This window comes from Emydura macquarii, unplaced genomic scaffold, assembly GCF_026122565.2.
Source record: "Emydura macquarii macquarii isolate MOO-44397 ecotype Brisbane River unplaced genomic scaffold, CSIRO-AGI_Emac_v2 contig_2636, whole genome shotgun sequence".
Classification (NCBI taxonomy): domain Eukaryota; kingdom Metazoa; phylum Chordata; order Testudines; family Chelidae; genus Emydura; species Emydura macquarii.
In genome coordinates, this window is record NW_027132773.1 from 35,160,548 (window position 1) to 35,185,930 (window position 25,383).

The 25,383-nt window shown below is 39.3% G+C and overlaps 2 protein-coding genes across 2 annotated transcripts in view; one reads left to right on the top strand and one right to left on the bottom strand.

The window, feature by feature from the left end:
* ABCD2 (ATP binding cassette subfamily D member 2) overlaps nt 1-25,383 on the bottom strand; it is a 100,482-nt gene that overhangs the window by 70,085 nt on the left and 5,014 nt on the right. The window lies entirely within an intron of this gene.
* On the top strand, nt 1,787-25,383 carry REDIC1 (regulator of DNA class I crossover intermediates 1). Its single transcript, XM_067564599.1, has 13 exons — nt 1,787-1,809; nt 6,955-6,994; nt 9,390-9,528; nt 10,346-10,478; nt 12,537-12,603; nt 14,603-14,803; nt 16,006-16,136; nt 19,404-19,936; nt 20,169-20,238; nt 21,745-21,805; nt 23,083-23,149; nt 24,168-24,250; nt 24,748-25,383. Exons 1-13 carry the CDS (start codon nt 1,787-1,789, stop codon nt 25,381-25,383), a joined length of 2,184 nt encoding a protein of 727 aa, XP_067420700.1.

Genomic DNA, 25,383 nt, shown 5'->3' on the forward strand with positions numbered 1-25,383 from the left:
TATCTTTCATTCATGACAATTTTCCTAACTACCAGATCCAGCAAATGAAACAAGTGAGAAAGTTGTTTTCTTTCCTTTGACTTAAGTTAATTCTACAAAGTACTGCAGAATAATTAAAAAGAACAAAGATAGTATAAAAAATATCAAACCTCTAAGACCAAACTCTGGAATAAGACGACATATTCGCCTTTCAAGTCAATGGGGTTGTACCTTCTAATATCAGGTCTAAAACTACCTCATAGCCATAATCCTAGAAAGTTAAACATTTATACTGTATGGAGATGCAGACAAAATAGAATGGGTACTTCAAGAAATACACAAAAGCATACAAAAATCCATTTAAAATCTTTCTGATTGATATAATTTGAGGGACACCCTCAATTAATAATCATGTTTTTCTATGAAAACTTTTTAATCTACTATTGTTACATCTATGATTACTATAATGGAAATCTTTTTGAGATTAAAATATATATATTTGTTCAGTGAGAGTGTTGGTGTAGATAAGGTTAAGTGAGGCGTTTCAATACCACATTACCTAGATCTCCTCTGAGCCCTATCTATATTAGCACAGCCACAAGTGGTCCTGTGCTGATGGCAAGGCAACTGTGCAATGATGTCCTGAAAAATGCTAGGGTAGACACAGCCCAATAAGCAACCATCACTGGGAAAGCTTTGTGCAGAGGTGTAATGGTAACTTTGTAAGTGTGTGCACTCTAGGCTCATCTTCTGAAATTATTTTAATGGGAGCCTATGAGAAAGAGAGAGAAAGGAGCCCTGTTGCTAGGGAGAAGCCCCAGGGGCACGGTAAGAGATGTACAGTCAAGCACTGGCACTGCAACATGGGGAGAGCCTCCTGAGCTAAAGGCCTGTCCCTGTGTGATTTGTGGATAATTTACATTGAAAAAATATAGCTGCCAAGTTTCGTATAGCTCCAATGCAGATATTTCTCACCAGTGAGAAATACACAGTGATTCCCCTCTCCCCCCTCAGAAAGCCCGCTGAGCAGCTGGAGTGATATGTGGGGTGGCAGACACCTATTTCTGGCCCCCCTACTCTTCCTCAGGATTGCCAACCCCAAGTGCTCAAAAATCATGAATCAGGTCCCAAAAATCAGGTCTAATAAAATCCCAAGAATTTTTAAATTAATACATTTGAGGCTCTTTTAATTTGTCGTCTGGTGTTTGAGCCGATAGGATATTGTTTTCTGCCAGTCATGAAGGCTACAAACTTCCTATTTTTTAATTTTTAGTTATTTCTGTTTATGAAAGCTGAAAATCTTATGAAATCACTTGACTCCAGGAGCTGGGCTTTATGAAAAACACCAAATATTGCTTGACTCACAATAAAAGCACAAGAGCCGGCAACAGCTTGTTGGCAGAGGAAGGAACAGGAGGACCCTGGAGCTCCCTTCTCCCCGCAGCTCATTCTGCTGCTTCCCATTAGCCTCTGCCTATCTCAGAGCCTGTGTAAAGGGGTCTCCTTCATGGTCTGTCCCCCAAGCCTGGCAAGTTCCTACTGGTGCATTTGCCAGCTCCACTTCCTTTCTTCTGCTCCTCTCTCAGCAGTCCAAGTTGGCTGGCTGCCCTTCTGTCAGCAAGAGCAGCAGGGGGAGGGGAAGACAGGAGGCTCCCTACTGGCTAAGAGCAGTCACTATAGAACCACCCCTGCTCAGTCCCAGCTGAACCAGACTGCAGGCCGGTTACCTTGGTGTGCGGTGTCATTTGAGAGAGTCACACCGCCTGAGCAGCCCTCTAAGCATCCCACGTTCATTCTTTCTCACACAATGAACTGGGTTGGTGGCTCCCGGTGAGTAAAGCTCATCAAGGGCCTCCTTATTAAGGTACCACCATACCCCTAGACAGTGTGAGGCCTTGATCCCCACCCCAGAGCAGGCAGCGGGGGGTTGTGCATAATAGGGCCTACACACTCAGCCCACATGACGGGGCAGCCTGGGGCTCTGCGTGATGAGGCCTACACATTCCCCCTCTCCCCCCCCACCAGACTGGGCTGTGTGCGATGGTGGGGGAAGCATGTAGGCCCCATCACACAGCCCCTGGGTGCCTAGTTGTTGGGGGAAGAATGTAGGCCCGGACTGTGCAGCCTGGGGCTGAGCACAATGGAGCCTTCACACTTCCTCAGCCAAAACCAACAACATGGGGCTGTGCACAATGTGATCTACAAATTCCTCCTCCCCTCCTGACTAGGCAGTGTAGGGCTGTACACTATGGGTCTTGCCCCCCCACCACTTTGGTCAGCCAGCCTCGGTGAAAGTCAGACTCTCTGAAAGGACCTCCTTTCTCCGGTCTTCCCCCTACCCTATTTGTGCTGTGCACAGGATTCTCCTCCCAGGACTGGGTAAGGTGGGATATTCAGAAGAGGCTCCTCTGCAATTACTTTCCACCCCCTACTTGTTTGGGGGGTGCTGGGCTATATGTGAAGGGACCTTCTCCCACTCCTGCAGGTCTGGACAGAGTGGGGCTCAGTGAAGGGGCCATAACAAAGTGTAGTTACTGCAGTGTCATCTGATCTGGATTTACTATGCCTGCATGAATGAAATGTGCATGCTGTTAACTGATACAGGTATTTTTGACATATTAACCCATTTTGATCAGCAGCATCATGATACTGTCAGTACAGGAAGCTTCTATACAAAATTTTAAGTTGGTTTCAATCTATTAATACATGTCTAAAGTTTTGAGTAGCATGAAATGTTTAACATTTGTACAGCAAAGACGCATGCATCACTAATTCAGAGAAAATAATTGTGGCTTGTATAGAACAGGAATTAGATGTGGAAAAGATTTTAGATCATCTAGTTCACTCTTCCACCTGTACAAGATTGATCACTTCAATGTATTGTATCAAGCTACCCTCAGTTCTGATTGCACAATAATGCTGAAATTCCTTTCTCTGAACGCTGGTCTACTAACGCAGACTGCAACAAGTAAGGTAGAATCTCAGATTTGTATGAGTATATTCTCCCTTTGTCTCTCTTAGCTTAGGTCCTCCTCAGAAAGAAGGGAAAGGTAAAACATCTTTGAATCGACTTCTTGTCTTTCACATTCTGATTATGCTCGAGAAGATTATCTACTACTCCAGAATAGCTTGAGGGTGGAATTTTCAAGAAAGCCTAAACATCTTTAGAAATCGTAGCCTTAGTTATTACTCATTTTCCTTAGCAGGAAGGATTTTTTTTATTCAAACCAGAAAATAGTTTAAGAATTTTTTTTTAAAAATCATTTAGGTCTGAACCTGGCAAATGGATTCTGTGCACAGGCACAAAAGTCTGCCCACTTCAAGCTCCATTACAGGATGGGGGGCCTTGGTCACTAAAATAGGTTTTGTTTAATTATAGACATCTTATTATTTTGCCCCAATATGCCATAAGTTTTAAGTAATATACAGTTATGACTGGACTTTCTTTGCCCTATATTGATTAGCTGTTTGTCCCAAACCTCCCCCTCACTTTTCACCTGACCCTCACTGAACACCTGGACCTCTTCTCCCCTGCCCTTCCATTTGGCTTATCCCCTCTTATAATAAATGAGTATCATCATAGCACTTAAGTACCCCCCCACACACACGCGCACAGAAAAAGTCAAATTAACATGTTTGCTGCCATCACATTGTTCACTCTTCTTCTCTGTTCTACCCCATGTCTGTTTTGTATATATAAATTGTAATCTCTTTGGGGCATGAGTCTTGTACTCGGACTGTACAGTGTCTAGCACATTAGGGCCCCATTCTTAGTTGGTCCTTAGGAACTACTGTAACAAACATCATATGGTATTTTGGAAGGATGAAGAATAAAAACAGTTTTAGGGAAATCTCCCACCATTGTTCTAGCAAATATGGAAGACACAATGCTGGCAGCCAATCTACACTAGGGCTCCAGTGGAGTTGCCGTGGTAGTAGAGCACTGGTAGGTGATATTCCTAAAACTGCCAGTGTAGGCAAGGCCTAATTGGCAGATCTAATGATCCAAGACACATTGTAAATCTTCAGACTTCTTTTAAATGAAATCATTTATTTAGAGATCTCTTAACTTTACATTTCTGATTTTAGTTTCCAGGTCATTTTAACTTTGTTTTATATTTTAATTCTTAGTTGTAATAGAATGAAGTTAATCAATTATCAACCCATCTTGCTGTTCTCTCATTTTCTTGCAATTTGGCAACAAAGTTTGAAACTTTATATTCTGTAACCTTTGTGGTCTGAAATGACTAACTTTTTATCATCATCTATTGCATTATTGCTAATCATATCCAATATCTTCATCATCATCTAAGCCAAATGTATGTGTCTCAATTTGAGAAATTAAAAGGAGACCAGCTCATCGCCTGAACAGAGAAGAACTTTGAGAATAAAATGCCTAAGATTTAGTAGACCAAAGTTTGATTAGAGAAGAAACCCTGCAGTGCTTTTTGCTCCCAATAACTCCTAGTAACAAGATCATCCATTCTCTTTGAACAGTGAAATTTTAAAGTTGGCAATGTGTATTTTCTATCATACAAGCTATTTTGATATCAAGTTCTGAGGAGGCAGATGTGAAACTATTGAGCTGTACAGAAACAGTAAAGTCACCACCAGCAGGCCTGCTAACATTTTCATACTAAACATTTTTGAAAAACTTCCATATTTATTTTTGAAAGCACTGCACCATCTATCTATTAGAAATTTAGAACTCAAAGGATTTTACCAGGCTTTTGAAGTTAGCCTTGCTAAACAGAATTTTGTAATCCTCCCAACAACATATGGAGAATCAGACTAAAGTTATTCCAAATGTATAAGGAAACCTTTCTGTAAGATTCAAATTTTTGAGAGCTAGGTACATGGGGAATGTTTCAGCTTGACAGACACTGGCCTAAACGTTTGGGAGTACTATCCTGTATGTATCACAGACTAGCTAGGAAGATACATTTTGCAAAATTAATCTCTCTCTCTCTTATGTATTATCATAGTACTCGCTACGGCTGTTAATTGTGTGTCAGGATTTCAGTGTTAATTCTGGGATTTACATCTAGGTGACAGAAAAACTGTCTTTGATTGGGGGCTCCACCCTCTGCAGTTACATATTTGATGTATATTTATAAAGTAAAGTATATTTATCCAGTATTCTATACACTATGCAAAAGGTTAAAGTGTACAATTCCATGGAGACATCCCATTCCCACCTGGTAACTGCAGAAAAAGAGACCACCATTCTTCACATTCCTAGTCCCATACATTTCCCAATCCAGCATACTCAGGCCCCTCAATCACCTCTGGTCACCCTGAATTCATCCCTGGGGCTGGAATCCAGGCCCAGAATTACCACTGGAATCCAGACCAAAAAAAGTCAATCCTCTTCCTGTGTCCTGAAAATAATTAAGGCTATGGTGAACCAGAGAGGGAAGTCAGTTCCTCACCAAGACATTCTGCTAGTAGCACCTGCCTCCATTTATATCAAGAAAGGATTGTTTGCTCAAGCATCTCACGTGGTGTCAGCTGCCATGTTAAAACAGGAGACACAAGGTCTCGGTCACAGGTCCACTCACCGCTAGGGCAGCACCACTTCCTGACTACTCTGGGGATTAGCACCATCCAGGTCTGACATCCCTTCTGTCTTCTCATTCTCTCTGGGGCCCCACTCAGTCTCTGAGATGCCACATGCTTCTCTCTGTGACTCAGCCTTCTGAACAGGTAACTGTACAATCCTTTCAGCATATCAAAGTCCCACTGGATCAGCTGTCTTCATCCACTCATCCAATCTTCCAGTTCAATGCCCAGTCCTGTGCTCCTTTCCCAGCAGCTGATAGGAGAACCTGGACCTGCCCACCCATCCATCCATTACCCTGGGTTTCAGTCCAAGAACGATGTGTCTAGCAACCACAGTCTGCTTGCTCCCAGACCCTGTTATTTCCCTGGATTCCTTCCCACTTCTTTATTATCTGTTCTCCTATCCTCTTTAGGTTTACCAACCCCACCTCCACCAAGGGAATGACTACTTAACACTGTAGCAGTTCCCATCTCCCACAGAATAACTGCAGGCTATTTCCCCTACAGCCCCCTTCTAGGCTCAGTTTACTGGCTTTATATAAACTCTTCCTACCTTTGCCCAGCTGGGCTCAATCAGACTTTCAAGCCCTGAATCTCCCCTAGGTGCAGTCTATCAGATTAATTGACCTGATTTAACCTGCTCTGCCTTGTGTGAGGGTGGATACCTCATCACAGTTTCACATGTGGATGGACCCAAACCATCAGATGATTTTAAAGGTCAAAAACCCAACACTTTTTCAACTTCCAAGTAAAGCATAAATAAATGTATATGCTGTGCATAGGGCTTGAAGTTCGCCTAGAAGCTCCAGATGTAATTCCCTGCCATCTGAGTGATGCTGGATTCCATGATCCCATAACATTTGCACTGGCTACCACCTTTAGTTATGGTTTCAATTCAAAGTGTGGGTTATGATCTCTGAAGCCTAGAATGGTGGGGAATTTGAGCTATATATATTAGCCTTTGTTTTTCCTTGCTATTATAACTTCTGTACGTCCGTTGAGCCATGGTGCAAAAGGCAGAAAAGGGGTTGTTGGAAAATTGCAGGAATATATCTATTGTCAAACATTTCTTGTATTATTCTAAGGATTTAAAAATAGATCATTACATAGCTGGTTAGTCACATAAAGGTTTGGACTTTTGGGTGCACAATGTATGTAGTAGCCCTGATTTAGAGACAGTGGGCCAGATCCCCAGTTGATGTAAATAGACATAGCTCAAATTGTCTAGCTGACTCACACCAGCTGAGGACTGGCCCACTGTCTCATCTTCAGACATGAGGGTTTACACATTTAGCTCCCACTAGTGTTACTAGAAATTACAGTCCTACAGCCTCATGCCTTAACTTTAAACTACACTGCAAATAAATAATAATCCCTTTTTGAAGAACTAATTAACTATTTGCCACTTTTCAGGAGCAGAATCATACTTAAACAGGAAAGGAGAAAGCAAAAGGTAAATTGCTATGGTTATTTATAATATATTTTACATATCTAAAAGAAGTGGTTTAACATTGATTTCACGTACAGATAATTTTTAAAGCAGTTGAAGGGAGGTACAGCGCTATGGAATTGGACTAGTGTGCAAACATTCAGAGTAACATTTCAGGGCACAAATATTTTGTCTGGGAGAGTCTCATGCTAAATTCCTGTTTTTATTATTATTTGTGTGTGTATTTCCATGCAAAAGGGTAGTGTAAGGTTTAGTAATTTCTTACCCCATTACAAGAGTATGCCTGTTATGCAGGTTTGACTGCAGGAGTGGCTTGCAGATTGACAATACTCAATTACTTGATCATTTCAACTAATAGCTAATTACATATACTCTTCCTGGGACTAAACATAGGAATCTGTAAGTATTTTTTTCTGGCTTCCAAAGTGTACTGAGTGGATCAAATTTAGCTCTGATATAAGCCAAGGAAATTTTGAACAACGTGAAAGAAAGCAGGGAGGGTGGATGTAACTCTAAAAACAGACATTCTCCTTCTTGGCAGGAGCTGGGAACAGCAAGGCAGGGTTGGGAAGCCCAGCCATGGGGTGCCTGCACCCACCCTGGACACAGAAAAGATCTTGGAGACTAGGCTCCAAGCGACACCTTTTGCCAAGCCATGGAGGAGGAAGAGGAGGAGGAGGAGGAAAAGCAGGCTTGCAGGATGTAGCCAGTTCCTGAAGCAAAGACTCTATGCAATAGAATGACCCTCTGGGGTCTCCTTGTTTCCCACATGCGTGCACGCACATGCTTTCCCAATCCCTTAGATACACAAGGGATATGGGGCAGCTGGTCATTAAGGGCTAATTGGGCTAATCAATAACATCACATGTATGTAGTCTGTTCCACTGTGGGGGAGGTGATAGAAGCCAGGCTTGAGGGGATCAACCGAGGTGTTGAAGGAGCATTTGAGGTAATAACTGTAAACAGTGCATGTAATAAATGTAGAGGTAATAGGAAGGTCTATGGGACAGTATCTGGATACACTGATAAGGGAGGGATTTTGTGGGTAGAGGCATTCAGAGAATTCATGTACTGTGAGGGGAAAAGGGATTGAGGAAGAGGGTGGGGGAATGGATAAAAGTGGGAGACGAGGCAGGTTATGAGGCAGTGTTAAGAACACTGAGGGAGATGAAAGGATTAGAAGAGGATAACAGTGGAAATTGTGTTCACTTATGCTAGGGTTGAATTTGACCCAATGTCCTCCTAATTGGAAATATCTTTATCTGAAGCATATGAATGTTTTTGCAAAGACCAATATCCTATTAACCCAAAAGATTATTCTGCAATTGCTTATTCTGGAATATATTTACCAAAAAGTCATATAAGAAATCTGTCATATCACATTGGAGGGTCCCTAGTCAAATTCAAAATTATATTTCCATGAGAAGGATTGCAGCATTTTGTATCTTATTACAGTCTGTAGTCTTTGATGTCCTTCTGGTGGCTAAAATGAATAAAGTTATCATTGTTTTTATTTACTTGTTCATTATTAATTGCTGCATTTGATACTGATAATCTCAGGATAATTATTAATAAACTGTTCTTCTGCAACATCCCAAGCTTGTTCCCTGCATTTCTATGAATGGAATTTAAGGGTTAAACTGAATTGTTTACATAACCGATAGACATCAGAAGTGTTAACCAGATCTGCTTTAAACTCTTGCTACATGAGGGCAGCCATGGGAGTTTCTTTTTTCTTTTTGTCATAGGACAGTATATTCTGTGCCAAGGAAGACAGTCTAAGAGAACAATAAGCTCTTTACATCTTTGTGGATGGCCATGTGTATATAATCCTTGCTGATTTGCTTGCTGGTTTATAATATGCATAAAGAATCTCAGCTTTTCAAATGATTGAAAAACAGAAGATTTTTCTCAAGGGAGTCTGACATCATAGGTGCTGGAACTAGGAGTGCTGGGGGTGCTACTGCACCCTGTGGCTTGAAGTGGATTCCATTATATGCAGGGTTTACAGTTTGGTTCAATGTCTCTCAGCACCCCCACTGTACAAATTGTTCCAGCACCCATGTCTGGCACTCTCTTAATTTCAAAGGTTTTAAATTAAGAGGTGAAGGTTGAAACAGTGAAAGTTCAGGGACTGAATTTTTCCATCGGAAGCACCATGATTCATTTAGCTTTAAAAAAGAAATTCAGATAATATTTGTACAAGAAATAATCTTTTTAAAAGAGATGAAAGTGAATTGAAATGTTAGATTTATGTATGTAGGGATTCAGCCATGTGGTTTTATTGATTACAACATGAATTGTACTGCTAAATCATGAAAATGCACCGTAGCGGTATACATGATGCTCTGTTGTTTATATCAAGCAGTTTATTGTTCTGTCTTTTGAAAAATTATAGGAATACTTTGAAAAGAAAAAGCTTAGATCAAAGATGAAGCTGCTAGGAGTATCATCACCGTCTAAAAGTTCAACAGTCAGTTTAGATCTCCTCAACCTGTATGTTGTTAACCAGATAGCCACCAAGAAAGATAATGCTGGTGAGTTTAATATAGTAACAGTCAGACTTTATAATTAGAAGACCCATTTACTGTAGTCTATAACTGCTGTTGCCTCAACTCTTCTATACCCCTCTGTCAGATTATAAAAACAATTCCATTTATCTTTAATTAAAATCTAACTAAAAGTGAAAATATCAACCACACAAAGTCAGAGGACAGAAGAGGAACCCAATAATCTTGGCTAGCAGTGTAAATTCACCTTCAATGCTGTTCACAGTTCTGCACCTGGCTAAGTATCTGCACTTGTTTCATCATACATCCCTTTTTTGTTGCTGGTGATTCTTTCTTAAACACTCTATTCATATTCTCCTTCCAGTTTAATGCATTCTTTTCTGGAACACCTTACATTTGGAACAACCTATTGCTTCCTTCAAATCCCTCATCAAAATTCACTCCTTTCACAGACTTCCCGTACTGGTATCTTCAATCACATTTCCATACCTCCTGAACCTTAACTGTTGTCCTGTATTGCATTTTTTGTATAAATCACACTGTAGAGGTCTTGCCTTTTCATGTTTTTTCATGGACTGTGGGAACACCTTTCTAGTCAGAAACTAAATGAGAAATGTAATAGAGCCTTGCAATGCCTAGAATCCGATGGATAAAAAAGTGTATATTATAATGGTTGTAAAATAGATTTGTTAGTAAGCAGTGCAGATAGTGATAATGGCAAATAAAGCAGAATGTATGTGTTTTATATTGTTTATGTAGATTGAAAGGTGGGTTCTGCATGCTTATTAAAATTCAGAAATCACAGATCTCTCAGTGACTAATACTCTGAACACCTTCATTACAGACAGAGTGAGAAAACCAGTCCATGTGGATATGAACAGGGGAATAAAAGCTCCTATAAGGAGACACAATATAGAACTTCCCATGTCACCACAACGTACATCATCTAAAATAGGCCTAGATGACATCCAGAACAGGTACTTGAATAATTATGGACATTAGTCAAATGTTAATGAAGTTCAGCAAAGATAAGAGCTCCATGATGCCATTTCTTTCTTCCTTTTGATTTATAAAAGATGTATTCTAAAAGTGCCTATCCAAGGATCTAGGCACCTTCGCAAAATTTAAAAATACAATCAGAACAAGAGTAAAACCAGCAACTTCCACCACCCCAATCAAAAAAATAACCAGTCCCATAGATACTCAATCCACCTTAACAGCCCTTATTGTGCTCCTCCCTCCCCAAAAGTCTGGTTAAATAGATAAAGCATGCTGCAGGGCTTAAGGGTCAATGAAGTTGGGCTATTTCAGAACAAAGGAAAAGGATTGGTTCCAAAGCTGAGGACCCCTCACACAGACCGTGCTGCCAACAGCCTCCACCCCCCCCCCCTTTTTTTAAACAACATCAAACACCTCTGCTGATTGGTGATGTGGCAGTATGGCTTTGGGAGAGAAACAGTCTCTCAAGTAAGTAGTAGGTGCCAAGCCATTTCAGTCAAAACCAACACCTGAAATTCTACCTGCAATCTACAGACAGCTTTTGCAGATCCTAGAGTATTTACATCATGTGCTGTCAGCAAGATACACTGCTCAAAAAGAGGGCTGCTAGATTCTGCAGCAGTTTCTGAGTTGACTTAAGACATGGCCCTATGTAGAGCACACTGCAGTAGTCTAATGTTGAGTTGACAAAGGCAGGGATCACAGTAACAGGTCTGCATCCAGAGGAAATGGTTGCTATCTCCTAACTGGAGCAAGATGGAAAAACACTTGCCATGTGATCATTTAACAGCAGCTGGGAATCCAACAACACTCCAAATTGCCAGCCTAGTAACAAATAAATATAGATCATACTTGCAGAACAGGGGACTGTGTCCTGGAAAGCAGTGACTCTGAAAAGGATTTTGAACCATAGAGACAAACACCTGAACATGAGCTCCCAGTGTGATATTGTGGCAAAGAGCATTAATGTAATCCTTGGATGTATAAACAGGAGAGTGGTGAGTTAGAGAGGTGAGACTGATACTGGAATAGAGCATCCAGTTCTGGTGTGCACATTTTAAAAGGGATTTTGAAAAATTTGAGAGGGTCCAGAGAAGTGTTATACAGGAAGTGAGACTGGATGATATAATGGTCCTTTCTGGCTTTAAAATCTCAGAATCTATGAATTGGCAGGCACGCATCCTCCACAGAGAGGCAGATACAATCCTTACTAGATTTTCTTGTTGCTTTCCCTAGCCTTCCCCAGATTAAGTTGTAGCCAGCTAGGTCTTTTCCATGCCTCAGTCTCTTCCAGATATTGGGCCAGATGCTTAACAGCACTGGCTATGTTGGATAGGATAGAAATACTGTATAGAGATCAGGACGTCATCTCCCCACTCTCAAGACTGACACCATGGGAGGAAGGCAGTTGGAGGAAAAGTGGGTGATTCGAAGCCTAGGACTGTTCTGGATCTGAAGTGGGGGATCTGCCCAGGTGAGGAAATCTGCACTGAGGAGGAATATCTGTGTTGCCGTGCTTATAGGTGTCTTGTGATCCAGATAGTCCTGTTTTGAAAAGCTCACCTGAGGAGAAATGTAAATTTGTGAGTAGGAAAACAAATACAATATTTTAGGGTTGGAATAGTTCTACACCCGTGCTTTAAGTTTCACTTAGAGGGAGTCACAAACATCCTTACCAATATAAAGGAGTTTGGAAATGTATTTTGAGCAAACAAAAAGTTGTAGATGAGGCCCAAGATTTTCAGAAGTGATTAATTACTCTTTTTCTTTACTCAGGTAAAACACTGCATGCAGTAGCTGTATCTAAGGAGCAGGCCACTGTATTCAAACATTATTTTGAATCCTCAATCTTTGGGTGCCCAACTTGAGACATCTTAAAGGAGCTGGATTTGCATATGGTGTTTGCTCAGGGCTCTTTGAAAATCAAGCCTTTTTAAGATGTCTCAAGTAAGGTACCCAGAATCATGAGTCTTTTTTGAAAATTTTGGCCACGAACCCTAAATGTCAGAGACATTTTTCTTATATTTTGTTACAAGGATACAAAAACAAGTATTAGAGAACAGAAGAAAGCATGTCTCAGACAAGGTGAAATACCAACCTCAGGTAAGTTAAGTTTACAAAACTGATGTCAAATTAGAAATATATAACAATAATGACCCTTAAAATTTTTTTTTAAATAATGCCTAATCTCACAGATTTTGACGTGAAGTGACGCTTTCCTCTTTAAGACTATATTGCATCATTAAAATTATCTACCAAATTATTCTATGTGGTTTCAAAACACTCAAGAAGAACAGTCTCTGCTCCAAAGAATTTATAGTAAAAGGACAAAAAGCACACAGAGATTAGGGGGAAAGGAATGGGAACAACAAAAGGCAAATTATGTAAAATGTACATAAAGTCAGCTTGATTCGCTGGGAGCAGCATGGAAGAAATGGTTGCTGGTAGCTCATGACACTGCACTCTTCAGACTGTCAGCCACTGAGATCCTGGGTTGTGTAATCTTGCATCAGCAAAATCCATTAAGTGAATCAAACGTATAAGTGGGACTTTTAAGTGCCTAAGTGAGTTAGGAGCATCACCCCCTTTGGACTTGTGCTCCACTCAATTAGGCGCTTTAGAAACTCCCATTATGTCTCTTCCTAGGCTAACCAAACCAAATTGTTGTGTGTGTCTCACAACAAAGTTCAGTCATCATTTTTGCTTTGGTAGTGTGTATAGGCCTTAGAACACACACATTAAAGTATTAGATCTATGCAAAAGTTACGCTTCTAATAACTTTATTCAAAGGATGCTACTATCAGCTACTCAGATGTAGCTACTAAATACAGATTCTTCTATGAATAGAGAGAGAGAGAGAATCTCTATAGACCTAGCAATTGGGCCAAGTTCTTTACTGACATAACTCCACTGAAATCAGTGGAGTTATGTTGGTGGAGAATTTGATCAGTTGTTCCTAAAGTCATGCAGTCAGGCCAAGTTTTATTAGAATAAGAAAGATAGACCTGGTTGTAGGATTAAATTTCCTATTTGAGAAAAGGAGAATTACTTAGCCTAAGTTAGATTTTTGGCTATGAAAATGTATTTTAACAAAGATCACAGCTTACAATAAATTAAATTACTTTCCTAGAAATCACTTTAGTAAAAGTCTTCTGTTACAGCTATATCCCTCTTACTGGTTGGAGAGAGAGAGTCCATTATTTTAGATTGGTATAGAATGATCAGAACTCATGGGATAAATTGTCAAATGGACCATTACCTGACTTCCACTTGTGTGTACAGATCTGTGCCTGCTCTTCATATGTTCAAAGACTTGCTAACACTGTGCACATACAGGTGTCAGGCTGTTATGAAAAGTATGCACCAGCATTTGCACCTGCATGCTTGTTTGCATCCAAAAATGGAGCTTGTGGGCTGAAAACTGGTTCAATGTATCTTTCAATCTATTACAAAAGAGTAAAAATAACAATTTCTTTGGGTGAAATTTATCCATCCTGCACAAAGCCTGAAAAAGTGGGATTTGTACAAGGTACTAAGCAGAGAGAGTGGGGCTGAAGATTCACATTCTCCAGCCTATTGGCAAGCCAGAGGATTGCAATGCAAAGGCATTGTCCATAAATTTGAACAATAGACATTGCCACTGTGCTCCTTACGTTGACTCTAATGGCCACCAGATCTGTGTAGTTGCAGATCTTGTGGCATTTCACCTAGTCTGCCTCCAAATCTCCTTTATATGCTGACCAGCATGGAGCCAACATGGCACCTTCCCTCACACAGGACGGTTCTCCATTCTAAAGTGAAATATCTTCCATTTAAACCCCAACTCAGCAAAGCACTTAAACATATATTTAACTTTAATATATGTTTAAGTCCATCTCTATTCATCATAGCACTTATGCACCTTCTTAAAGTTAGGTATATGCTTAAGTGAATTGCTGAAATGGGGCATTAGCAGAATTTTTTCTTAGTGAAAATATTCCTACCATAATATTTATATTTTTCCTGTAGTAGGTATATGTAACCTGTAAAATACAGAATTTTACTGAAAGTATAATGTTAAATCAAAATATTTTTAGATAACTGTCTCTTTTGTGTACTTAAGTTATCACAAGTTATGGAATCAACTTGCGCAGACTATAGTCTCAAACATCAGTACAATCTAGCAGCAGACTGCAATTCCTATCCAGTGTCCTCTTCGGTTTCCTGGTCTTCTAATTACAAACGATCTCCAGAACAAAATTTCAGAAGAAACCTTGCATGCAGTTCTTGGGAACTGGCTGATGAGGAGAAGCCACACAAACAGGTTTGATGTTTTGTCATTTCAGAGGACTTGTATTAAATGAAATTTCATTTTTTTTGGGATAGGTCTAGTGAAACAATAGGTGGTTTCTTACAGATTGGTGCAAATAACATTTAGAGTGAAATTAATTTTTTAAAAGTTGATTGGGTTTGAAAATAAGCCAAGCTTGATTTTATAAACATGCAGAGAACTTTGTCTTGAGTTCTTATTCATGAATATATAACAGTAGTGTAAAGGCTAAGCGAGCTCTATGGGCTACACACAGAGCACTTGGTGGTGTCTGTGGAGAGCTGGTTGGTCATATGGTGCTGACTCTCCTTTGTTTCCCTCTGCTGCATTAAAGTAAAGGCAGCTAAAATACATATTTTCCTAATATTACTTTCCCACATAAGCGATTGCTATAATTGGGTATTGTTTGATTAAGTTGGAGGAAGGTGATCATTATAAGCTAATAAATCACAACATCCTTCTACAAAATCTCTCCATTAAGATGTTGTCAATGCTCTGAAAAAGTTTGTCTCCCTGCTCCAGAGGATACCTTTTAACTTGCATCAATATTTTGATATATTATTTGAATGCAATTAATGACAGTTGTCCATCCTTAGGCCATCTGATTTCATAGCTTTATTTTGCTAGTTTTAGATTTGAAAAATCTTGTGAAAGCATAGAATGGTAATGAAGGGGGTGGGTTTTTGCTAAAAACCTTTTTTTTAGAAAATTAATACTTTTTCCATGGAATGAAAAAGATTTACATGTGTATTAGTGATGGCATCTCAATGCAAGTTCAGGAAGTCAGATCTCATGAGGCTTCGTTGTTGTTCTGATGGCATTGGATGCTAGACAGACATTTGAAGGCCTTCTGCTTGCAAGCTGGCTGATAGCCAGTATTTAAAATATGAACCTCAGTGAAGTCAATTGAGCCACTTATGTGAATAAGGCAAGTAAGACTTGGCGTTTTATATGGAGCAGTTCAATGAATGTTTTCCACTTTTCCTCCATAAAGAATTTATGGAAATAGATAGCATTATTCCATTTTTTCAACTATATTGGGGGGAAACCAAAAGATTTTATTCTATAAAGATAGAAGGGACATTTTCTCATTGAATTGTATTGTAAAATATTCAGAAGAATCAAAATGGTTAATATAGTTATGTAATGTCATTTTAAATATTAAAATATATTAACTATTGTATATATTTTGACAGTTTCTACCATTTTTTCAGCTGGGAAATATCTGTCCAGACCCTTGGGTATCAAAATCCCAAAATAGGCAATGCATTTTCAGCAAGTCCAATACAGCAATGCCATTGGGAACAGTGTTTAAGAAAATGAATAGGTAGGCAGAGATCTTGCATTTAAAAAGAAAGGACTTTCAAGACCCATGATTTTTTTCATTGTACTTCAATGCCTTTGAAAATTAAATTGAGCTGAAATGTAAATGATAAACATACCGGATTACTTAAATTGCTGAAATACATCAAAATGTTATTTTACTTCAATATCCTATATTTAATTGTTTGTTTTTCTCAATGCATTCAGTAGTGGTACTGAATTCCTCCATTATACATGTAATTTGGGGAACAAAAGCATGCATTTTCCTTCTGTTTGGTTAAATAATTCTTCTAGTTTCCTTTTTTAATTAAGAATTTATTTTTTTTCCATGAAATCATTCCCTTTTCACAAAGGAGAAACGGGAACCGAAAATAAAATAATTTTGAAAAATGTGCCGATAAAAGAAAAATCTTACCTATTTTAACTGAGGACTTAGGGTCATACGCAGTTTATAATAAATATCTTATTTCAAGTTTGTTTCAGGGATTCTCTGCATGTTTCTTGGACTCCTAAGGAGTCTAATTTTCCTCCCAGTTTATTCCTTCACTCGCTCTCAAGTCCCTGATCCACCATCTGACTGAGGAGGGCTAGACGGAATGGCTTTTGGAATCCATCATTGTGTTCAACATTGACTGGAGAGATCAATGTAGAATGATGAGAGGAGCTCCCATTATTGTGCTGTCCGTGAAGTACTCCCAGTCTGTTCTCTTGGACCTACAAGAAAGGGACTATGCATTTCTCACTCGGCGGCAGGCAGCACTAGCTACAGGAACACTGGACTGACCCACTAACTTTAACCTTGGTCATCATAAATTTAACTTATATTTGCTTCTCACCTCTCCCACCCTATCTAAAATGCAGATGACTGAAGACCTTTTCCTGTACTCTCACTCTGACCACATCATGCCCATCCTGGAATCCCTTCATTAACTTCCTGGTCCTCATTGCTTCAGATTCAAACTCCTCATGCTCCCGTTCAAAGCCCAACATAATCGTGTCTCACTTACATGTCCCCTTTCATTTTCCCACACCCCTTCACTCTTCTCAGTCCTCTTTCTCACTTTGTCTCTTTGTCTACTTCTCCCACTCAAGGGTTGCATATTAAATCTTGGAACATTTTCTTCTTTGCTGAATGAGAGATCCCTTCTCTCACTCCTTCACATCTCCCCTCCTCCATACCTGATTATCCTCATCTATAATCCCCACAACCTCTTGTCTGAACTGTTGTCCCACATCTTATCTTGTCTTTGACTGCTAGTTGTTCAAAGGTAGAGAATGAGTTTTTCACTGTTTGTAAGGTACAATGAAACCTTAGGACATTATAGGAGAGGGGCTTTTTTTATAATAAATTGCATTTATCTGAAAGCTGTGGCCACCCACAAGCTTATTAAACAGTAACCAAAAACTTGGATGTAATGTAAAAATGCCAGATAGCTATGATGCTAAATAGTAATAGACAAGGTCATAGATTACTTACTTTTACTTAGCATTAAAAAGTGTCATTTGAGAGTCATTAAAATGACCACAAGTTAGCTTTGGTCACACTACTGAAAGCCATTTCAGAAACAGCATGGTATGACTGATACCATTTGAGGGAAAGAAAGAACAGGAGATGGGACAATAGTTGTGGGAAAATGAAGTGAGAGGAGATGAGTTAGGAGCTTCTATTGGGTTCCTGGTCAGCCCTTCTACCAGCCTAATGGGAGGAGTCACTGGGTCCAGGACTCAACTGATTATGGACTACAAGGTAGGAGCTGTAGGGAAGGTAAATCAGCAGAATAAGTAGTAATTAAAAGACGGTCAGAGTGGCAAAAAGTAGCTGGGAGGAGGACAGACGCAAGAGAGCAGAGCCCCTGAATTCTGTGTTGCTTCAGGAAATTCTGTTACATTCTTACAGTGATGTATGTCCATAGGTTTCAGCTAATAACAACATTTTTCCGCCTCTCATGCAGTCAGTCTCCTAAAACTTAAATGTTTGCCAGTTTTTACATAGGCAAAGGACATTGCTTTCACCCTATAATCTTTTTGAGTCTCTGTGCAATTTCTAGTATTTCCTAACAAAGACACTACAGAACTTTTACCATGGAATGCAACACTGTGGCATTTCTCTCTCCGACTCTCATGTAGTTGTGCCCTGTGCATTGGTGACAAGACTAAAGGATGAATCATCAGTCATTAAATTTGCGCACTCTTGCTTTTGTCAGTAGTATCAGAGCATTAATGTGGTTTTGCACGTTACCTCTGTATTTCTGTTAAAAAACTATGCTGCACAGGTACACACTGTGTACCCTTCCTTAATGCGCACTGTTACATTAATGTGTGCTATATGTGTGATTTTTTTTTTTTTCTCAAAGGCTCTTCACTTGGTCAAATCAAAAAACAATTTTCACCAGAACACCCCAAAGCACTTCTCTCCAGTGAAAGATTTTTCCAGATGTTTAAGTAGTTTGGTGTTCAGAAAAAAAACACTCAAAAACAGTTAAACTTATTTACTTAGACGTCCCAAAAAGTTATCCTGCAGGTAGGGTCCAAACTGGAAAATTTCAGTTTGAAAGTTGAAAATTTCATTAAGGGTCAAGTGAGCTTAGAATGCAAATATTTATGCAACCTTAATTATAGTGGTCATTAATGTCACTGCTACTGTAGGCCAAAGTTGTACAATGGGCAAAAGAAAATGTATGTTAAAAAAATCTGTCCCAAATGTAAATCATTGCCAGTAGATACAAATGAAATTCCTTTCTGTCCAGAGAGCTTGCAGAAGGCCTAGTCACCACTTAAGAACAGTGACTTATGCGGTAACAGTGACCTGGCATGGGCCTTCTGTACAGAGGTGAATTTTATCCTACAAGAACAAACCAACTTTTAAAAACCTAAAGAAGGCTGTCTTGCATATGAATTTTGTGCACAGTACACTGTCTATTCAGCTGAGTGGAGCAGCAGTGACATACAGTGGTTGATTTGGTTATTCACAGCTCCTTGTGCAAGAGGATATACCTCAGGTCTTGTTATGTTCAGAGGTGGCATGAAATCAAATTCTAATTCTCTTTAAAACTGCAGGTTTAGGTTCTACATTTTTGTCTTACTATAAAACCACAACCACAATACAGGAGAATGTATCAATTAAAAGAACATACATTTTGATAGAAGTAAGTGTGGAGAGAATACAGAGTAAAGTTTTATTGAGATTCTTAACTTAAAATTGGTAATGTTGAAGCTTTTAGTATTTTGCTTACTTTTGTACTGAGCAGACTTTTTCTCTTTTTCCTCAAAGTCCAGAATATATAAACTCTGTTGATAGTACTTCAGGTTTAATTACCGGTAAAGATTCTGGAAGCAGCAATAAAATAAAAGAACCATTCTTTGGTATTCTACAAGAAACAGCAGCACCAAATGACACTCATGATGAAAGTGGTCATTGTATTCTAGCACTGTCTGAAGATGAGAGACAGCTGATTCATAATATTCCTTCCATGGAGTATTGTAGTACTTTTGCTAACCAAGGCAATATCAGCCAATTATTTACAGATCCAGATGATAGGAATGAAATATTCAACAGATGTAGCCCTTATGATACTAGAGAGATTTATAACGTGACTAAATGTACTGAAATGTATACTGCAGACAGATGCCTTAAGGAGATTTTCACAGGTCCCGAGCAGACTTTCTTTATAAGTAAGAATATTTCATGTGGAAGCCACAAAGAAAATAAACAGCCTAATAAAGACCACTTGAAAGAATACCATGAAGGACCTTACCTTATATCTTCTGAAAACCAAGACAATCCTTCAAAATTTGAAAGAACAAGTAAGTATTTTTGGCATTGTTTTAGTGATCCACAGGATTTGTATGTCATAATGAGAAAGATGTTCTGAAATTAGGCACTGCAGTATTTTTGTTTCATGTAGAATTATATAATGGTAATCCTCTTCTGAGCTAATGTCATTTAATAGTAATTTATGATCAAAATTGTGATGGAATAATTTGTTTTAATTTAAAATTGTATTTCAAATTCAAGGTTTAATTTTTTGTTTTTAAGGAGCATTTACAAATCACAATCACAAGATCAATTTAGAGGAAAAAATGCAGAATTATTCAACGGTGAATAAGTAAGTTTTATAAGCAATTGTTAAATTAAAAGGTGATATCTAGATATGATAGACTTAATGGGACTAATTCTGACCCTACTGAAGTCCCTGGCAAGACTCCAATTGACTTCAGTGGGTCCACAGTTTCATCCACTGTGTACAAGAACATGAGGATTTCTTTGATTAGCTTTGCAGCGCATGCATTTTACTGCATCTATAATAAGTATGCAAATATTTAATATACAAATTATTTCTGATCATGCACCATCCTCTACTGCACAGAATTAGTATTTAGATTGTGCCTTTCAGACTCAGCTAATGCAAAATGCTTTAAAAATAAGTGAAATAGATGGTGTGAAAATTTTTATAAAAAACAAGCAGCCATTATTCATATCAAAAACAGTGTGAATATGTCTATCAAATCCCTCTCCTGCCTTGGACTAGAGCAGAGATTTCAAGTGGGATTTGCACCAGTTTAATTCAGGGCCAACTTTGGCCCTGGTGTAAGTGTCTGTTCTCCCCTTGATGTTCCTGCACGCAATTCCCATTTCTATTAATGGGAAGTATGTTCATACATTAAATCATATAATCATAGGAGATTAGGATTGGAAGGAACCTCAGGAGATTATCTAATCCAACCCTCTGCTCAAAGCAGGACCAACCCCAACTAAATCAAACCATATGTCCATGCGGCTGTATAGAGTATGTACTGTACAGGCTGCCTTAGAATGAGTATAAGTAGCAAACTCGATGTTGAGATACTGCTTAAGTGAGGAGAGTAAAGACATGCCAGAATCTCAGGATACATGATCCCTACATGGCTCTCTACACGTTCATATTGTGTCTCCCCCATCTACACTGCTGGAGCCTTTTGCTTACAGAGGAAGCTGCCTGTGCAGTGAAAGATTCCCTGCTGCAGTGAAAGATTCCAGCAGCCAGGAAAGGCTCTGGCTAGGGGGAGATCTTATTGCCAAAGCCTCTCTCCTCTGCCCGCTCCCTGCCCCGTGGCCACCAAAATGTGTGGATGCAGCCTGTCTTTCACAGTGGCGTATGGCTACACATACCCTACACACCACTGCTAGTGGTATGCAGTGTAGACCTAACCCTAAAAGTAAACATACACCTTTTGGTAATGTTTACAATCCACATTCAAGGTTACCTCAAGTAGCTTATGTTACAGTCTTTCCTCTGGAGCTAGTCTGTCTTTTAATTTTACAAAGTGGCATTGTCCTCCGTAATATTTAATAATATGCTGTTTCACAGAAGTGATGTTTCTGAAATCAAACTCTTTGTATTAAATCTTGAGAACTAAAAAACCCCCACAATTTTAACAAATTGTAATAGTGGGATGCATTTTGTAATTAGAGAGCAGTGACAATGAGCTTACAGGTAGCAGTACTGCTTTGATTTATTAATCAAAGTGGACTGTAAGGTTAACAGTAGTAGTATTTTTAACCTGAGTAATTAGAGGCTGAAAACCAGTATGAATCTCTTGTCTTAGGACCTTATTTTATTTGTATTCCTTAGTGACAGTGCTCCTCTGGAACAATCTACTCATGGGTGCTCACAAGTCTTGGGATTCGAAGAGGTAAAAGAATTTTACTTAGCTTTTGCTTAACGAGACAGATATACTTGTGCTATATACTACAAAACGTTGGTGCCAGACACTTTGGGTCAGATTCTTTGCTGCACCTCCTGAAGGCAGCAGACAGGTACTATTTGGGAGTGGGTGCTGTGTAAGATGTTGCCACATACCATTCAGTGTTAGGAGAGTGCTTTATAGCTGTGTATATGTAAATAGCTATATAGATAAGGAACTGGTAGATGGCATTCAAAAATATGTAGCATTGTTCATGGGTTTTGTAGGCCCAATAATACTTGTGCACTGCAGTGGCTTCCTCTGTGTTGCTCTTTACGTGGAGCTCTTAACATTCATCATTTGATCAAAATATGGTGCAAGTAACCCTATGGGAAAGGGGTTCCTGGCTCTTCGTACTTCTCAGCACCATCCCACTCTTTAACAAAAGAAACATACGCTCAGAATTCATGTCTCCTGCAGATTTTTTTTTTTATCCCCAAGCAGAATAATAGATTCTGTGGGGAAGCTCTGCAATTACACCTTTTGCCCACCAGGGGCTGCTATGGCACCAGAAGAGAGGGCAGCGGCCTCACCCCTGGAGCAGCCAGCTGTGGAGAGGGAGGAGGCACTTTGGCCTGCCTCCCTGCTCTCCACTTCTACAAAGGTTTTCCAGAAAAATTCAACCCAAGGCTGGAAAATTTCAGCCCAAGAGGTTGAAGTTTGGCTAAGTTATAATCAACTGACAATAGGGTCTTACAATAGAAAGTGTCAGGAAACCTTAACTATTGGCAGCACTACCTGTGCCGACTATAATAAATGATCTGACAACTAATTTATATTTCTTAATCTGTGAATCAACTGACAACAGTTATAAGGTGGAGGCATATTAACCACAAGAGAACTAGATAATTGCCATGTGGCTATTGTGTGAGATCTGGCTAAATTTCCAAAGTTTTGTGTGGCACTAGGGTAGGCTTAGGAGGTAGAAGGGTTGGAGCAATTCCTGCCTGATCCCCCTCCTATCAGAAACCCTGATTCCCTATCCTGTCTTCCTGACTTGACTGGTCTGCTCCAGCTGCCAGTTCCTTGCCCTTCTTTTAGGCCAGGTACAAGATGAGAGAAAGGCTGATCACATTGGTAGGTCAGGCTAGATGCATGGCTGAATCATCATGGAGATTTCTAGTATCCTCATCCCATGGGATACAGAAAAAAATTCTATATAAAGGAACACAATGCAGAAAATTATGATTGAAGTGAATACATTTTCAGTCTCTTTTTAAAAAAAGGTTCTGACAGCAGAAGAGGAGCAGTATAATTTTGAAGTGAGTTCAAAGCTTGGAAAGATGGAAAAGGGTCAGTATCATTTACACAGTTAGTTCTAAAGTAGATTTTCTCCATGTAAAACTGATACAGCTACAGCTAAAGTCAAGTAAAAGTGATTGATTGCATCCTGTTTGTGAGCTACTAATACGTCTGATTCAGCTAACAGTGAATGAAGAAATCTGAACTTTAATGCATAAGATACAAGCAATTAAAAGTATTTAAAAAGATTAAAGCTGGCATCTCCCTAGTGATTGATCTAATTTTTTTCATTGACCCATTTCTGCTACTATTGGCAAAAACATTTAAAAAAAATTCCACTAGATAGCTTAGCAATGCTGCTATGAACACTGCAGCACAAGTCTGAGAATATTAAGCATTTGGTAGTACCAGGTGATGGTTCCAGATCTAGGTTTTTCATTTGCTTCATTTCTTATTCCTTCAGACCATGATTAGCTTGAAAATATTTTGTAAATGTTTTGACATGAATTAGTCCCTGCACTGAAAGTTCAGCCAAGTCTCCTACTAGACTTTTCACCCTCTTACTACCAGGATATGTCCTGTAGCTCCACAGGGACATAGTAGTGGTAGGAGTCTACAAAGAATCCACACTTCCTCTCCCTCCCCTTCAGTCCCTTTGTAGCAACAGGGCATAGATGAAGTCCCTGGGCTTCCCAGGAACATCCCCAGCTCCTGGGGGCACAAGACACCCAACAGCAGCTAGCACATTCTCCCTGGAGCTTGAATCAGATAGTGCAGCTCCACACTGCGTTCAGTCCAGGGCTGCACTTTAATGGCTCAATTGAGACCTTATCACATGAGTATAATTCCCATGGATTCTACCGGGAGGCAACACCTATTCTGCGGGGAGAGTAGGCACTTTAGAATGTATTGCACAATGAACTGGCTAACCCCCAATACTATAAATAGTGTCTTAAAATTATTTATAAGTTGGGTCAATGTTATTTTAAAGCATTGTACCGGTGCATACAATATGTGAGAGGTTGGTTTGTTTGAACCTAATTTTTTTCACTCTACGCTCATTTTGCAGACATTGAATCATCACTGAGCAGTCAATCCCCCACTTACTCTCCAAAGCAAACAGACAGTAGTTTTTGTACTAGTTCCGAGATGGTAAGCAATGCAATTTTATCTTGATATTTTATTTTTAATAATTATTATGCATTTATTTGTAAGAGCTCATCACCATGGTATCTGGTGCCAAACCACATGTTGAGGTACTTACTGTGTTACCTTTAATTTTGTTGTTAAACTTTCTTTATACAAGCAAACATCACTTGTGAGAAATACAAAAAAGCATCAGTTTTAAGCTTTAAAAAAGCCCAGTTAAGCAGTAACTTGCATGTACTGTAAGTGATATTGGCCCATAGGGAATTTTGATAATATCTAATGAAATAAAGATGTTGGGCACAGTTCTGCTCAGCTCCATGCAGTGCCTTACACATTACATATGTGTTAGCAAACTGAATTTGGTGCATTTTTTGGAGGGGGGTGTTAAATTATTCTTAAACAAGATCATAGGTCTGGCCTTTTCACTTTACTTACTTTAGTTCTGATAGCAACTTATTGGACTTGTGTACTATTGCGTTCATTCAAATCTGTTTGTACAGTCTGAAGAGGACGAGCCTGCTGAAAAGAAGTGTCTTTCTGACAGCTCCTTTCAAATGAACAGCACCATTCCAATTGCAGCTTCAACAAGCAAAGGACTACAACACAGCTTTTGCACAGAGAGTGTGCTATTCCCTCCCTGCACTGGTGTGGTTATGAAAGAAGCCATCACTCCTGAACAGAAAGAGCCCAGTTTACAAGCTCCAGAGGAGGAAAATAAAGACCATGCTGCTCAGCCCCAGCACATCTCATCAGATATACCATTTAAAAGGATGAATATTAATCGCAATGGAAGATGTGATGCTTGGTCACAAACTCAGAACCCTAATATAAGGGTAGAAAAATTAGATACTGCCATACAATGTGATATAATACAAGCATGCTGCTGCAGAAATAATCTTTCTTCTGTCCACAGTGCTGAAATACTATCTAATGCTAGCAAAGCAGAGAACACTGGAGGGCAGGAAATTCCAGCAGATGAGGCATTTCAATCTTCAAGTACAGGCAAATCAACAATCACTGCAGAATTTCCTCCTGAAACTGAGTATCTGACTTTGCCTGACAAGATGACTGTAGGTGCACTGAACTATATTAATATAATGAAGAAAGAACAACTGAGTACAAAGGAAAACTATTAA

Coding starts and splice junctions, on each gene's coding strand:
- REDIC1 (XM_067564599.1), top strand. CDS start 1,787: ATGAACTGGGTTGGTGGCTCCCG. Junction 1,810..6,954: donor AACTGGGTTGGTGGCTCCCG/GTGAGTAAAGCT, acceptor GCCACTTTTCAG/GAGCAGAATCATACTTAAAC. Junction 16,137..19,403: donor GTGTTTAAGAAAATGAATAG/GTAGGCAGAGAT, acceptor TTTTCCTCAAAG/TCCAGAATATATAAACTCTG.